At 44.8% G+C, this 15,074-nt stretch overlaps 1 protein-coding gene across 6 annotated transcripts in view; it reads left to right on the top strand.

Annotated features, from left to right (window-relative positions):
* Window positions 1-15,074, top strand: part of LOC116424060 (uncharacterized) — a 203,627-nt gene that overhangs the window by 157,468 nt on the left and 31,085 nt on the right. For 5 of the 6 annotated variants that reach the window (XR_012999835.1, XM_076372740.1, XM_076372739.1 and 2 more), the window contains one exon: window positions 1,698-1,796. The exons of the other annotated variant lie outside the window; for it this stretch is intronic. Coding sequence is in view for 4 of the 5 variants with exons in the window: in XM_076372740.1 (XP_076228855.1) it covers window positions 1,698-1,796 (99 nt within the window). In the remaining variant the exon portion in view is untranslated. The remainder of the gene's footprint in view (window positions 1-1,697; window positions 1,797-15,074) is intronic. 6 annotated transcript variants of the gene reach the window in all.

Genomic DNA, 15,074 nt, shown 5'->3' with positions numbered 1-15,074 from the left:
TGGGAGGAATTGCCAGCGCGATCGATGCTGCTCCGAGATTAGGAGCCGGAAAATTCAATTACCGATCGTTTAGGACCGTTTGATCTAACGTGGACGATTCCGACGGAGTTTCTCGTGTTTCACGGGGTGAACGTTTCTGTTGTCCGTCTCTGGTCGTTTCGTACTCTCAACTCTGTCAGTGATTCCTATCAAGGTAACTATTGTAGTAAGAAAATAGAAACTAATTTACAAATTGGGTAGTTATGATAATAACCGAAAAACTAACTCAACTGTTCAATAGTCCTATCTCCTTCACTATCGCAACCTTAATTTAATTCATCACAATTTCTAGTTCGGTGATCCAAACACATTGTCATATTATCCAGAAGAAAATAGAAACTAATTTACGAATTGGTTAATGATTATACTAACCAAAAAACTAATCCAACTGTTCGATAGTCCTATCTCCTTCGATATCACAACTTTAATTTAATTCATCACAATTCCTAGTTTAGTGATCCTAACACATTATTGTCATAGTATCGAGAAGAAGGTAGAAACTAATTTACAAATTGGTTAGTAATTATATTAACCAAAAAACTAATCTAACTGTTCACTAGCTCTATCTCCTTCGCTATCGCAACCTTAATTTAATTCACCACAATTCCTACATAAGCAAATAGAAACTCCAACAGTTCTATGATGCTCCAATTAACCGTCGTCATCAACAGCTCCGATCACCTTTCACATGACAGACTCGCGTCGCAATGATCGCGCCGTTCCCCTAAAATCCTGATCGTCGAAGGTAACTATTATAGTATCTAGAATTTTTAGCCACAACTGTGCATATTTAATTAATCTAGTATTTAATTAGTCTAGTTATCACAGTCACAGCTACCGCTATTCTATATCGTTCCTACAACTATTATAATAACTATACAACCATTAGTTCCATAGAATCCATCAGAATATACAACCGTAACCAATACAGAAGCGGTTACGAAATCCAGAATCGACAAAGAACCAAAAAATAGAATCGACCGACGAATATTACACGGTGGAAATGGCAGAGCCGGTAGAAAAATCAAAGCCAAAAGCAATACGGATCGCGACCGATACGTTCGTAACGGTCGCGCGTATTTTTTTCGGCTGTAACTGTCTCAGAACGGCGGGCCCATATTATAAACGTTTTCAATCTTCGCCTCGGTGACGAAACGGAATAAAGCAAATGAACGGCGAGCCGAACAATCGACGTGCAGCGTGTCGCTAACCGGTATATAGTACACGAGTCTCTCAACTCGATTATCCCCATAATCGAGTCTCGAAGCGTTGTAGAAATTAGAGACCACGCCGGCTTCTGGTAGAAAACGTCCGACCGGGTCGAATGTATTCGATCGTTCGCCGTCGACGGTCAACGAACCCTCCTCCTCCACTTGTTCTTGTTCCTCCTCTCCTCCTCTTTTTTTTTCGGTGAAAAGAAACGCGAATGGATGACTGGGATTTTATATCGAAGTTATATTAATACATACGCGACCGGGGGGAGAGACCAGAATGACGATACAATAGACCGCGGAGTAGTATTTTCCTCTGTAAACTGCGGATTGCCCGCAGCCTCTGCACGATCGAATGTTTTCAACCGGTGTATTTAAAGAAACGAGGAGTCCGAGGGTATTTAAAGAAAATATTAACGAAATAACACGCGGCTCGGTGTCTTTCAGGAATCGAAGAGCCGGTGCGCGCCGAACTGGAAGCTTCTTCGGTGGCCGGAAACGATCGGAGACAAAGGTGCTCGGAATTAACGTTTTATTCGCACGAAGGTAATTGGCTCTCTGTGTTTCCTATATTATTAACGGGGGCGTCACGTTGTTTCTGTAATAGACGAATCAGTAGAAGCTTACTAGGTTAATTAGAGGAGACCTTTGTTAGGGGATAATAGGAATAAATATGTTAGTATAGTTATGCTTTGACCCTTAGCAGTCATATGAGTCGACATATTTTGTTGCAACCTCTACCTGTAATTTTTTCTGTATTTATTTGTATCACAGTTGTAACATTTAAAGGTAACGTTTCAATGACTATCAAATATTCTTGAATAAATAGAGCGTCATGTTAAGCTGTAATTGAATGAACTGACGTCGACGTTGACCTTTTGCCCTACGATTTATTTTTCAACTACAATTGACACGACTACTTTGCCATTAATAATTTACTGAAAAGAGAGACAAATTTCAGGTATATTTTATGCCTATGTTAACACTTTGAGAAGCAAATAAACATGGAAACTTCTATGCAGTCTAAACAGTTTTCTTAACCCTTTGCGCTCGACTTTTCAATAGAAATATTGTATCGTTTCGTGGTGAGATAAAGATAGGTTTTTGAAACTGAAAGAGAAATGCATTGAGAAAAGCTATTATTTTCAATATTTCTTAAATTATATAGAGTATTATTAAATATTAAATTTTATGGTTTTACTGTATGAAATATGGTGAGTCACCTCTCGAGTGCAAAGGGTTAATAAAAAAACTAAAGAGTCAAGATTACTCTACTACTTTTCTTATATCATTAATTAGGATTAAACTTAGTTCATTCGATGCGTCACTAAGAAAATGAATTTTTATATATAATAAGATCAAAATTTCCGTGGCACGGAACGTGTTAACCGGTTAAATTCCTAACGACGATTTCGTAACAGTCCTCTTACAAAAAAATTATCAAACACCTGAACATAACTAATTATTTCACTTAAGAAATGAATGCAGTCCGTAAGGAAAGATAACCGAAGTTTCCGCGGCACGGAACGTGTTAACTGGTTCTTTGGTACAATAGAATTTTTCGCGTTACAAGTGTCGTCGGTTCGAATGCGAACAATTGAAAGTCACCGCGAGGAACAAGCGAGGGGACACGCGAGTCCCGGTCCGAAAGTTTCGGTACACGGGAAGTCTATTCGAGGTGCGCCGTAATTTATAGCGACGTTACACCGTCCGCGGCTGTGAATTATTCCCGCGACTTCGTGGTCCGCGGCTACTTCGAGGTTACGCACCTCAGGGTCTCGTTCGCTCGTTGTTGTGTTAACTCGTCAATTATCCAGGACCACTTCTTCCCTTGAAACGCTCGCCTCCGCTCGACGGCTTTCAGAATTTTACGCCTCGCCCGCGCAAGCGAATCCTGATGCGACGAAGTTCTTAACCCTTTGAACTCTGTAGGCTTCGATATTGCAGTAGTTATAATATTAAAGACTTTAATGAATCTTAATGAAACTACCCTAAAATTATTCGATTCCTCTAAACTCCGCAATCGTCCCATAGAAAACCAAGCCAAAAATATGGCAACCGGTGACTTCCTATCGTTACAATATTATTAAACCTAATACTCAATCGAACGCCCATTTCATAGTTATTGAAACAAAGCTCTAATCTACCTTTAACCCTTTGAACTCTGTAGGCTCCAATATTGCACCAGTTATAATATTAAAGATTTTAATGAATCTTAATGAAACTACTAGTCAAAACGACTGGTTTCGATTTTTTAGCAATTATTGATATCTTCGAAGCATTGAACATTCGAAATGATTTTGAAAATAAATAGTTTCGTTTGAGAACTATAATGAACGTCTGAAGAAACTGAAAATAATCTATTGTTACAATTTTTATAGGAATTGCATACTAATCGTATGAAATGCTCGGTAGTTCTAGTGTTAAACCTTTGAACTCTGTAGGCTCCAATATTGCACCAGTTATAATATTAGATACTTTAATGAATCAAAGGAACTACCCTAAAATTATTAGATCTTCCACACATCCAAATTTTGTGCTAAGAAAATAAAAAAAGAAATGTTACAGCATTTTTCATTTTCACTAAATACAAATTTTAGGCATTCTATACAATACTCCTCGTTCTTCTATAACACTGACACATTTCAAATACAAATTTTAGGCATTCTACACAATACTCCTCATTCTCTTACACCAATGACAAATCTCATAGTAACCCATTCACTGCTATCATAAAACGTGTGATACTTTCAATTTATTTCGCTTCATACCACGACACATTTCAAATACAACGAAGACTGTACCAAACTGGCAATCCCTCGCTAGTACATTCGCGACTGGCAGTGAATGGGCCAACATTGTTGCTCGAGCCGCCAGCGCAGTAGTAAAGGATAATTAACTAGTGCCGGAACGAGCGAAAAAGAAAGCTCCCCGCTAACGATTCGTCTCGGAATCCTCGGGCACGGTCTCCTCCCGGCTTGCATCCTCTAAAATAGACAGCCCAAGAGAGACTGCCAAGCGGAGCGCGTTCCGAAAACCGAGAATTTTCCACGACGATTCGACGCGGCCGCCGCGACGGTCGACGACGTTTCATCTCATAAGTCAAATAATCGCGCTCGCACGCACGCACGCACGCACGCTCGCTCGCTCGAACTTTGCGTCAACAATTAACACGGCCGGCTCGTGCTCCAGCGGAAAAGCCCGGCCCGTGACGAGTTAAATTTAACGGATTCCCTCTCCCGGTTGCCTCGTCCCTGGGATCTTCTAGCCGCGGCAACCGCGACGAGTATCTCCGTCGAAAATAAAGTACCGAGCGCCGCCCGCGAAATTCGACCGGGAAATCGCGCTGGAGAAGGAGGATCAGCGATCCGACGATCGACGAAGCCTGACCAACCTTCGGGAACTGAAGTTTCGGAACAGGCGTCGGCCTCTTCGCGCGGAACAGGGAATAACGGTGCGTTTACACCGAACGAATCGATAGAATTTCACTTCTCGATGACCACTATCGGCGACTTTGGATCTAGAAGGTAAGCTTAACCCTTTGCACTCTGGAGGTGACTCTCACCACTTGATTTCCTATAGTGAAACTATGGAATTTGATATTTAATATTATACTTCATATAATGCATCAATTTGAGAAATATTGAAATAAATAACTTTGTTCTTCAATGTACGTATGATTTCTCTTCGAGTTAGTTTCAAAGAATATCATCTCGTCAGAAAACATTAAATATTCCTAATAAGAAGCTTTCTGAGTGCAAAAGGTTAAGAAAACTGTTTCGACTACATGGGAGTTTGATGGCTAAAATTGGCGACTTTGGATCTAGGAGAAGGTAAGGTTAACCCTTTGCACTCTGCAGGTGACTCTCACCACTTGATTTCCTATAGTGAAACTATGGAATTTGATATTTAATATTATACTTCATATAATACATCAATTTGAGAAATATTGAAATAAAATAGCTTTGTCCGTCAATTCACGTGAATTTCTCGTCGAGTTGGTTTCACGAAATATCGTCTTCATCTCATCAGAAGATGTTGAAATATTTCTAGTGAGAAATTTTCGAGCGCAAAGGGTTAACACTGGAACAATCGAGTCGAACATTTCCAAATTTGTGTATGGGAACTCTAAGATTACTGCTATTAAGGTTTGAATTGACTTGTGATTCGGTTTATTGCTAAATCAATTTCTTTGGAAATTCCTTTAGTAATCGATTTCTCTGGTAATTCCTTTAGTAATCAATTTCTTTAGTAATTCCTTTAGTAATCAATTTCTTTAGTAATTCCTTTAGTAATCAATTTCCTTAGTAATTCCTTCAGTAATCAATTTCTTTAGTAATTCTTCAGTTATCTTAACCCTTAGCACTCCAGATGGTTTTGTAATCTATCAGCAACTGCATTAGTTTTTATAGTATCCATAGCGAAAATGAAAAATGCTATAGCATTCCTTCGATCTTTTATTTTCCTTAGTGCAAAATTTGGATTTGTAGAAAATCTAATAATAGGGTAGTTTCTATAAGATTCATTAAAACATCTAATATTACTCCTGGTGCAATATTGGAGCCTACAGAGTTCAAAGGGTTTTCCTTAGTGCAAAATTTGGATGTGTGGAAAATCTAATAATAGGGTAGTTTCTATAAGATTCATTAAAACATCTAATATTACTCCTGGTGCAATATTGGAGCCTACAGAGTTCAAAGGGTTAATAATTGGGAAAGAACGTAAGAACCATTTAGACCCACCTGACTAGTGTGAATATCAAAAATCTAGTCTCCTCAGTTTATATAATAATAATATGCATCCTACAGAACCACGATCAATCAATAACCAATTCACTCAAAAGCAACGAATGATCCAATCTCCGTCCGTTTCTCTAACCCAAGCGTCCAGAAAGTACCCAATAAATATAAAATCCAGTATCAGATATACCAACGAACAAATTGCAATTGGACAATTGCTGAAACTCGTCCAGCGTCCCGAAATCGCGGGCGTTTCGGCGTAAACGCAGCATAAGGTAGCGGCCGAAGGAGAAGAGGAAAGATGTCATCAACCTCCGAACGCGAAACGCGCGGGCCGCGCGCGTACGCTGACTAACTGTGCAAAGTTTAACCCTTCCCCCGGTCGGTTCGTGGAACCCGCCACCCACCCCCCGGGTTTCTGCACGGAGAAATGTCGCGTATGCAAATCGGCCGGCGGCCGTGTAGGTGAACGGTCAGCCGGACGGACACAGGGAGGAGGCGACCGGGGACGGTTTTTTCCTCGCTCGGACGGAAACTGGAACGCGCGTGCACCCGAATACGTTTGTCCACCCCCCGAGATTCCAGCCCCGAAACTGTCACACCGACGGCCACGCAGACACGAGCCGTTCTTCCACCCGTCGCCGCCCCTCCGTCCCCCCGTTGCAACGCCGCCCGGAGACATCGAAGACACGGATCCCCGGGAAGTGTTCGGGAATGGATCCCCGATCGGAACGGACGGCGAGCGACGACGAACGAACGGACTGTCGAGAGAGTTAGGGTTGAAGAAGAGGCTCGGCTGCTGGCTGATCTTTCGGCGCTGGTGGAAGGTGAAGCCTTGGACCCGTTGCCAACGGGGTGAAGTTAATTCCGCCATTGCCACGCGGAAGCGAGGACTCGCGAGGCGTTAATGTATTCTACGGAGGTTAATTGTTAGGTACTAGAAACGGTGATTGGATTGATATACTTTGAGACATTGATCGAAGCGAAATTTGGAAGTTGTGGAGGAGAATGAAGAATTCTGCAATTTTATTTTGGATTTGTGTTATAGATAGATGAATGTTACCAACGGGGTGAAGTTAACCCTTTGCACTCGAGAGACGACTCCCAGTCGCCGGATGAATTCATACAGTAAAATTATGAACATTGGTGTTTACCATTAACCTTTGTATACCGCATCAATGCGTGAAATATTGAAAGAAAATAGCTTTAGCACCCTAACTCGTGCGTGAGTTCTTAATAAATTCGTTTTAAAGAATCTCGTCCACATCTACTTAGAAAGTATTGAATATTTCAAGTGAGAAACTGTCGAGTATAAAGGGTTAATTCCGCCATTGCCACGCGTAAGCGAGTACTCGCGAGGTGTTAACGCATTGTACGGAGGTTAATTGTTAGGTACTAGAAACGCGAGCGTCGATGATTGGACTAATATATTTTGAGACATCGATCGAAGCGGAATTCGGAAGTTATGGAGAAGAATACAAAATTCAGTTCTGTTAATTTCATTTTGGATTTGTGTTATAGATAGCTAAAATGTTACATTAATGTAGGACTCGCGATTAAAAGATAGCAATGTGTTCATTTCGTAAACCGACTGTTTTAACTGTGATCCCGACGGATCTTGGAAACTTGGGACTCGAGAAATTGGGTCGGTTTTTGAAGACTTACTGTGATTTTTCAGAGCTTCGAATCTTTGATAGGGTTACATGAGTTTCAGTGTGGGATGATTTTTTTCTCTATTTCTCGTAGGAAATTTCTTAGTAAATTCTGAATGCTTTGTGTTTGGAGTTAGAGCGGTTCAAGCTTCAAATTTGAGTGCTAAAGTATTTGAATGGTGTTTCACACAAATAATTCTATCAGATTTCCGTACTTTCAACGTGAAACACAATCTTCATTTTCCCTACAAACCTGGCCCAATTCATGTCCAAATTGCACGCAATTGCCCCAGATGTCCCTGCGACTCCAGTTTATTCATAGAATCACGTTCGAGTCATATCCGGGTCAGGTTTACAGGAGATCAAAATCCGGTACCACTCAAGATCAACCAATTTCCGTGCACCCATCCCCCGCCACCCCTCGAAACCCACGGAAACCATCTCTCCCGCTAATACCGTCGATACTTCCCTTGCAAAAACGCCCTTTGCTACGGGAAAATACTTTCGAAAAGCTGTTACTGCCGCGCGAAGCGCAAAGGACAGCCGGAACCGGGGACAACGGGAAATTGATATTTGTTTGTTTAGTTAAACTACGTTCCGATTCGAGCCGCGGAAAATGGCTCCGGTTCCCGCGGGGCTCCCTTAATTGCTCGATTTTCGACGGCGAACAAGGGAGAGGGTCTCGCGGCCCGGTTGTTCGTCGACGGAGCCGTCCTACGTCGCGCCGCGTCGCGTCGGCCGGCGCGGATCGATATAAAAATGCGCGACTTTTCGGGAAGTCGACGCAACTAGTTTAAACTTAGAAAGGAAAGGGGAGGGGTCGAGCGAGGAGGAGGAGGCTATGTATGTAAATTAGAGGCCGAAAGTTTTTTCCGGAAACGCTCAACTTTTCAGCGATTATGCCACGCGCAGGAAAGTTCACGCGCCGCGCCACGGGGAAACGGCGTGCACGCCGTATTTATTTTCTCCGGGGACAGGTGGGTCCCAGGGAGGAGCAGCAGCCGTCGCTAGAGAGAGAGAGAGAGTCGCGCTGGATCCTCGCGCGGTGTCGTTAACGAGGGAAGCTTTGAAGGATCGAATTGTAATTAGAAAGCGGACCGGGGGTGGCGGCGGCTCGACCGCGGCCTAGACGTCCTCGAAAGTTTGCGGTTCGGTTCCCGGAAGGAAAGTACGTTTTAAGAGATGCGCAAACACTCCGCCGCTTGTAAAATTCGCGAGCCGGGCTGTTGAATCGCGGCTGCCGGTCCCTGAAGCTCGGCTGGGATAACTGGATGGCTGGCTGGGCGAGAAGTAAGTGAAAAAAGGTAACCCCGTTTAAGAATGCTGCCTTTGGAAAATTCCGTCTCCGGGCAGACGAGGATTCGGTGGAAACGCTGGATGATGCTGAGGATGTCTGGGGAACCGGGCTTGATAGTGTAGGCAGTTAGATATAAATAACCCTTTCGCGAGCCTATCCTAGCGGCAATAAAGCCCGGGGACCCGTTGCTTGTCGTTTTTAGTTAATCCGTGGATCGAGCGCAAGGTAGGCGATAGCTACGAATTTTATAGCTGCGTGTAATTTAAAGTCGAGGCGATCCTTGGGGCTGTTGCTGCTATCGTTAGAAATTTCCGAGTCTCCGGCTGACGGAACCGACCGACGCTGGCGGAAGTAGGGTTTTCAATTTTTGGGAATCCTAGCCACGCGTCCGTCACTCCCACTAGCGGAGAGATATATATTGTACACCGAACAACCGGCATGTTCATTGTACATTTAGAAATTGAAATATTAGATTGAGAAACCGTAGATTGTCACTTCTTTCGCGTTCCCCAAAATACATCCTCCGAATCCCCGACGCCCCTGAATTTGGTTCTTTCCTACAGTAGAGATGGTGAGATAACTGGGATATCAGATTTGGAATAGGTTTCTGGAACGGAGAGTCGTTCTCGGTGCAATTGGTTTGGAAATTTCTAACCGACTGATCGGATGGAAGCACCCTTTAGAGGTTGCCATCAGTGAAAGTGCTCGGGAACAGGGAATCGCGGCTCGAAGGGCAAACACACTAACGTTGATAAAGGGATAACAAGGGAAAGGGAAAGTCCCGGCGTGCTGACGGCCTCTTCGTGGAAGTCGCGAGTTCCATTCCTTCGTGACGTTCATTGTGAGGATAGGGGATGACTCTATGAAAAGAATCGCTTTGTCTCGTAAACAAAGTTCGCGTATGGAAGACTCGCTTGAATCTGGTGATGGTTAACCTTTGACACTAGTACCAGATTTTTTTGTTTAGCAATTATTGATGTCCTCGAAGCATTGAATATTGGAAATGATTTTGAAAATAGTTTCATTTCAGTATTATGATGAATGTCTGAAGAAACTGAAGATCATCTATTGTTACAGTTACTAGTGTTAATTACTCGCGCCCTGAATTTTAACTATCCGATGTATTCTGTACACCATATATCACTGTGACTGAGTACATATATCATTGTATTGGAAAATACATCGATCAATTACGAATTAAATTAGGAATACAACCATGAATATAATGATTGATAGTAAACAAAGGGAAACTCATGAAATTGATTTCATAATAATGAGATTTCATAAAATTGAGTTATAATCTATCAGCAACTGCAACTAATTTTTATAGTATACCTAGCGAAAATGAGAAATGCTATAACGTTTCTTCGACCTTTTATTTTCCTTAGTACAAAATTTGGATGTGTGGAAGATCTAATAATTTTAGGGTAGGTTCTTTAAGATTCATTAAAATCTTTAATACTATAACTGGTGCAATATTGGAGCCTAGAGAGTTCAAAGGGTTAACACTAGAACTACCGAGCATTTCATACGATTAATACGCAATTCCTATAAAAACTGTAACAATAGATTATTTCCAATGAAACTATATATCTTCAAAATCATTTCGAATATTCAATGCTTCGAAGACATCAATAATTGCTAAAAAAATCGAAACCAGTCGTTTTGACTAGTTTCATTAAGCTCCATTAAAATCTTCAATATTACAACTATCAAAGCCTACAGAGTTCAAAGGGTAAAAAGCCAAACCCATCGATCCGCGAAACCGTGAAACAGAAGATCCTCCGACGCGGTGCAACGCCCGCTAAAAAGAGGCTACAAGCAGCAGCCCGTCGGAACAATTCGAAAACACCGCGTTGGTCCGGTGTCGCGAATAAACACCGTACGATCGGCGCGACAGGTATTTCGCCCATTCCCCGGTAAACAATGCCGGCCCGTTTTTCCATTTAACGCGGGCGCGGGAGAAGTTATTCATAAGCCCTTGAACGGAGGACCGTCGGGCGAGCCGGAGCGGAAGGGTTGAAAAGGGTTAAGAGGGTCAGAGAAAGACGCGGTCGGACAGTCGGGCGGAAAGCCGGTGCCGGGGCGAGGGGAAGACGGGGCGAACTCGGTCGAAGTTGGTCAGCAGGATGAACGAAGGAACAGAGACGACTACGACGACCACGACGACTACTAGGACTCTCGCGGCACGAAGAGGGCCAGGAGAAGAAGTAGGAGTAGTAGGACGGAGATCCGAGGAGAAGGCGCGCGAGACGAACCTCTCCGTCGCTCCCCCTCCCTTTCGGATCTCTTTTTCCATCGGGCGTGCGTCTCGGCGTCCCGTCCGCTCTCCCTCCTCTTCTTTTCCCTTCGCCGGCAACGGGAACAATGCGCGGAAAAGTGTGCGATAGCAGAGAAAAAAATGGACCGCTGCCATTATGGAGTTCAGGGCCACTCGAGTTGTTTTGCTTCCACCTCCGCAAAGGAGCCTCGTACAGAGGCAACTGTGCTGAATGAATCAGAGGGAGCGAGCGAGACGCTGCCAGAGGGAGAGAGGAGCACCGGCCACGGGGGGGAAGAAGTTGAAGGAGGAAGCGGAGCCTGTGGAAGGGAGAGGATGCCGGGAGGATGAGAAATAGAGAAAGATCGTCGCTCGACTGAAACGGGAGAGGAAAACGGAGGGAGAGAGAGACGAGGAAAGGGAGACGGAGGGTGCTTTCACCACTAGTGGCCTAGACTTCTTCCCTCTCTTACGGTCCCGTTCGCTGCCGTTACGTTTCTTCGCGTCCGCCGCGAGTTCCCTATGCATTCGCAAAGTGCCACAATTGTTCCACCCTGTTCCAGCCCCCTTCCCGGCGACCCGCTCGCCGCCACGACAGGTTATACCCTGCCCCCTCGTCCCGGCCGGCTGGCTAACCCCCGCGACTCTGTCCCGCTCCGGTAGCCGTTTCCATCCTCCTCCTCCTCCTCCTCCTCTTCCTGCTCGGTCCACCCTCTTTTCGCCCACTTGTGTATACATCGTTCGCGCGGCACGCTTCACGGTTAGCTTTTCTTCGAGGCACGCGGCGAGGCGAGGCGAGGCGCCGGTCCGACCCCTAACTTCGGAACTGCTTCAAGGCCCCCGGGGGATGAGATGATTTACACGGGGTGATACTTCTTGATTAGAGGTCGCGGCTGTTACACTTTCGCTGGAGAGTTAGCTGCTGCATTGTTGCGCGAGGAGACTGCTTGGGTAATTATCTCGTAACGAGGTTCGTCTGTTGATCGTTGAACCTGGATGTTACCCTTTCCTCGGGTTATTTGAGAATGTCTTTGAGGGTTTTTGAGATTTTGGCGAACGCTGAATCTTGATTCTGTGAATGATTTGTGAATGTTGTATGACCGACGGTTGATTGGATCGTTTAGGATCGGGATTCGAAGACGCCTGGTTCATGCAACCGTTTCAGCGACGGAGCACGCTGCCGTTGTGCATAGGCGCTTGTCTAATCGAGAGATGTGGCTAACACTAGGTTTACGGGCATTTATTGTATACTTCATTCTATTGTTCCTATAAGAATTGATGCTCGTTTATTTTGATTGTGGAAACTGGAGATTAATAGTAGGTAATTGGGGTACGTGTGATCGCATCAATCGAAATCGGTGTAAACGTGTACAAAATAATATTTCTAAAATCTAATATGCGTCAATTTGACGCGTTCCGTAAACCTAGTGCTAAATATGAGGCATACACCGGATCATCAGTGTATTATGAATATTTAAGTCGTTGTCATATTATTTACTTTTGCTACTAAGCTCGTGCAAAATGTTTCAATCAGCAGTTTAGAAGAAACCTAAAGAAACTGTCCACTGCACTTTATGTACAAATTTCCTTTCAAGATAATATATCTTATTCTAAACTTTATTCCATTGTTTCTAGAAAACTACGTGTTCGTCTACATAAATCGCGAGAATTATAACTTGAAAACCAGACTATCGCAATGCGTATTCGCATAATTGCACGAATCAAAATCGACTTAAACCGATACTAAATAAACAATTAAAAAATGCAATATCCGTGAAATTGACGGGTTCCGTAAATCTAGTGTTAAACTAATCTCGAAATCTTCACGAGTTTCACTCGTCATTGCACGGCAAGGGGTTAAATATTCATGATACACTGATGATCCGGTGTATGCCTCATATTTAGCACTAGGTTTACAGAACGCGTCAAATTGAGGCATATTGGATTTTAGAAATATTATTTTATAAATGTTTACACCGATTTTGATTGATGCGATCATAGGCGTTTTCGAACATTAACTCAGAGAACCTTCGGTTCTCCAGGAGTAACCGGAAACCAAGATAAACTCCATCAAGCATAACACTTAGGCGACCGCCTAAAAGGAACTATAACTACAATCTCCACTATCTTCAATTGAACTAACAATTGACATCAATGAATTCGGCTAGAAACTGTTTCGTAAAAATAAGAGCCATATTTCATAAATTACAAATAATCCCACTTCAAGACTCACTAAACAACAAAAGAAAAGGCAAACAGAATAAAAGGCGACACGTTGCTAAGTGAAAAGTGTGAGATCGCATTCGGTTAGGTAAGTGTTAAGAATCCCGAGCGACGCGCGGAAGCCGAGCCCCAGTCAAAGCGTCGTCGGCGCGGAGGCACCCTTAAAGAAAATCATCGCGGTCCGCGCGACCGTGAACGCGCGTCCACCCCGTCGTTCCGGCTCTTACCGGCGATCCCGTGGCGAGGGAAATGAAAAACGGGCAACACGATTTTCACCGTCGTCCGCTCGCCACCGTGTGTATCCGCGCGCGGGCAGTATGACGGCGAAAGGGACGCGTCCGGGGGTGTATCGAGTCGCGAGCAGCCACCGCCGCGACGCGGGGAATTACCATAATCCGCGTTACGGTACGCGAGCGTTCTATTTAAAAAAGAACGAACCGCGGACAAGGGGGTCGGCAGAGGGTGGCGATTAAAGGGGGAAAAGGAAAAAACGGCGGGCGGACGAGCGGGGGCGGGAGAAAAAGTGCAAGAAGACGAGGCAGGAAAGGAAAGGAGAAGGCGGTGGGAAAAAAAGAGAGGGGAGGCGGGTGCGGGGGAAAAACGAGAGAAACGAACGTCGAACGCGGCGCGGCTCTCGTTATTGGGGAATGTAGGGTTCTGGTTAGGTTCAGGAGAGAGCCGGTTACATCGGCTCCGCCGGGACGGACAAAAGGGCTTTGTCGCGAGTAGACAGTGACAGTGATCAGACCGTGATGAGTGACAATGACGTCGGTCGGCTGTGCGGCAGCCAGCCCATTATTCCACCTGGCAGAAAGCTTTCCAGTTTGGCACACATCGAGTATCCAAGCGATCACTTATTATAATCATGCCGACCGGTGCTGTTGTGTTGTGTTGTGTTGTGTCGTGCCGTGTTGGCCATGGCTGACATCGGCGCTAAAAGAGGTGGGGCAGGCCGGCGAGGCCGAGGGGGTGGGTGGAAGAGGGAGAGAGGACGTAGGGACGGGGTGGTGTGCGCGACGATAGTGGAGGGGGCGAGCACTATTGGCTGGCCGGCTCCTATCCCGATGAGCCGCTCTGATTAGTGATTAGCGCGAAATCGCCCGCTCGTTCGTTCGTTCGTTCGTCCGTCCATCGGCCGGATGGTTGCCAGTCGCGGCTCACTGGCTTCATTCTTTTCTCCTAAGCTATTTAATTAATGCTGAATTCTAAAAATACCGATCGACGACCAACCCTCACCCCCATCGTCGCACCCCATCGCACCCCCGTCGCTCGCCGTCCGCGGAGAGACACGTCGATTCCCGTTCGTTGTTGGGAGGAAAATCTATTCGATGATGAAATAACCCTTTCGGCGGTTATCGGCGTTATCCGAGCGAGGCCCTTCGGCGAGTCGCCCTTTTCCGCTAGCGGCGATTTGCATTTCAGGGATCGTCGTCCGGGGATGGTATTCGACGGGATTCCGAGGCGAGTCGAATACGGGAACTTTGTTTTAGGGAATGAATTATCGTTCGACCTGATGAAGTTCACTTAACTCGGCTGACAAGTGGTGATCTTTGGATATGTTTGAGAATTCTTTGCCGGGAGACTCTTGTGTCTTCGTGTAGGGAACTTTCGAAGATCGATGCTCTGAACCTTAGATTCCAACGCAGTATTCGC

This window comes from Nomia melanderi, chromosome 12, assembly GCF_051020985.1.
Source record: "Nomia melanderi isolate GNS246 chromosome 12, iyNomMela1, whole genome shotgun sequence".
Lineage (NCBI taxonomy): Eukaryota > Metazoa > Arthropoda > Insecta > Hymenoptera > Halictidae > Nomia > Nomia melanderi.
This window is presented reverse-complemented; position numbering and strand designations above follow the sequence as displayed.